General features: G+C 43.7%; 1 protein-coding gene across 1 annotated transcript in view; it reads left to right on the top strand.

The window, feature by feature from the left end:
- Positions 1–903, top strand: part of LOC106817245 (RAB6A-GEF complex partner protein 1-like) — a gene marked incomplete at its 3' end in the record, with an annotated part of 27,505 nt that overhangs the window by 21,650 nt on the left and 4,952 nt on the right. Inside the window, exon 20 of the mRNA XM_014821909.1 lies at positions 456–598. Coding sequence (XP_014677395.1) covers positions 456–598 — 143 coding nt within the window. The remainder of the gene's footprint in view (positions 1–455; positions 599–903) is intronic.

The following is a 903-nucleotide window of genomic DNA, read 5'->3' as shown; positions in this document are numbered from 1 at the left end:
TTAATTACCCCACATTAATTACCACACATTAATTACCACACGTTAATTACCCCACATTAATTACCACACATTAATTACCACACATTAAATACCACACATTAATTACCCAGTAATCATTATTGTCGTTGATGAAACTGAGCCGTGATCGTATTGGTGTGGTGCGTGATGGTGACGTTTGTGCGTGCGTGCGTGTTGTGATGGTGACGTCTGTGCGTGCGTGTTGTGATGGTGACGTTTGTGCGTGCGTGTTGTGATGGTGACGTTTGTGCGTGCGTGTTGTGATGGTGACGTTTGTGCGTGCGTGTTGTGATGGTGACGTTTGTGCGTGCGTGCGTGTTGTGATGGTGACGTTTGTGCGTGCGTGTTGTGATGNGAGAGAGAGAGAGAGAGAGAGAGAGAGACGGAATGAACAAGTAAGAGAGGGTTAACGACTCTCTCCTCACCTCCTCCCGCAGACCCTCTCTTGCCTCGCGTCGTCGCTTTCATCGAGGAGTTCCCAGAGTTCCTGCAGACGGTTGTTCACTGCGCACGCAAGACTGAGATCGCACTCTGGCACTATCTCTTCACGACCGTTGGCAACCCGACGGACCTGTTTCAGGTAAGTCCCGTTAGTAAAAACCCGTAAGGACACCCACTAAAATCATCTCCGTAATTTTCGTTATCGTGTGTGTTTATTATTTCAGATATTTTATTGTTTATACAGAGGATTATATTGTTGTTATAGAGAGGAGTATGTATAGTGTTGAGGTGGATAGTATGACGGAGGGCATGTGATTAAAAAAACCAACAAAAGAACGAACAAAAAACATAATAAATGAACAACAATAAAGGTAAAACACTGGTTTCGCAACACTTCATTCAGTAATAATGATTCATGAATGAACATAATTACCACACATTAAT

This window comes from Priapulus caudatus, unplaced genomic scaffold, assembly GCF_000485595.1.
Source record: "Priapulus caudatus unplaced genomic scaffold, Priapulus_caudatus-5.0.1 Scaffold1647, whole genome shotgun sequence".
Lineage (NCBI taxonomy): Eukaryota > Metazoa > Priapulida > Priapulimorpha > Priapulimorphida > Priapulidae > Priapulus > Priapulus caudatus.
This window is presented reverse-complemented; position numbering and strand designations above follow the sequence as displayed.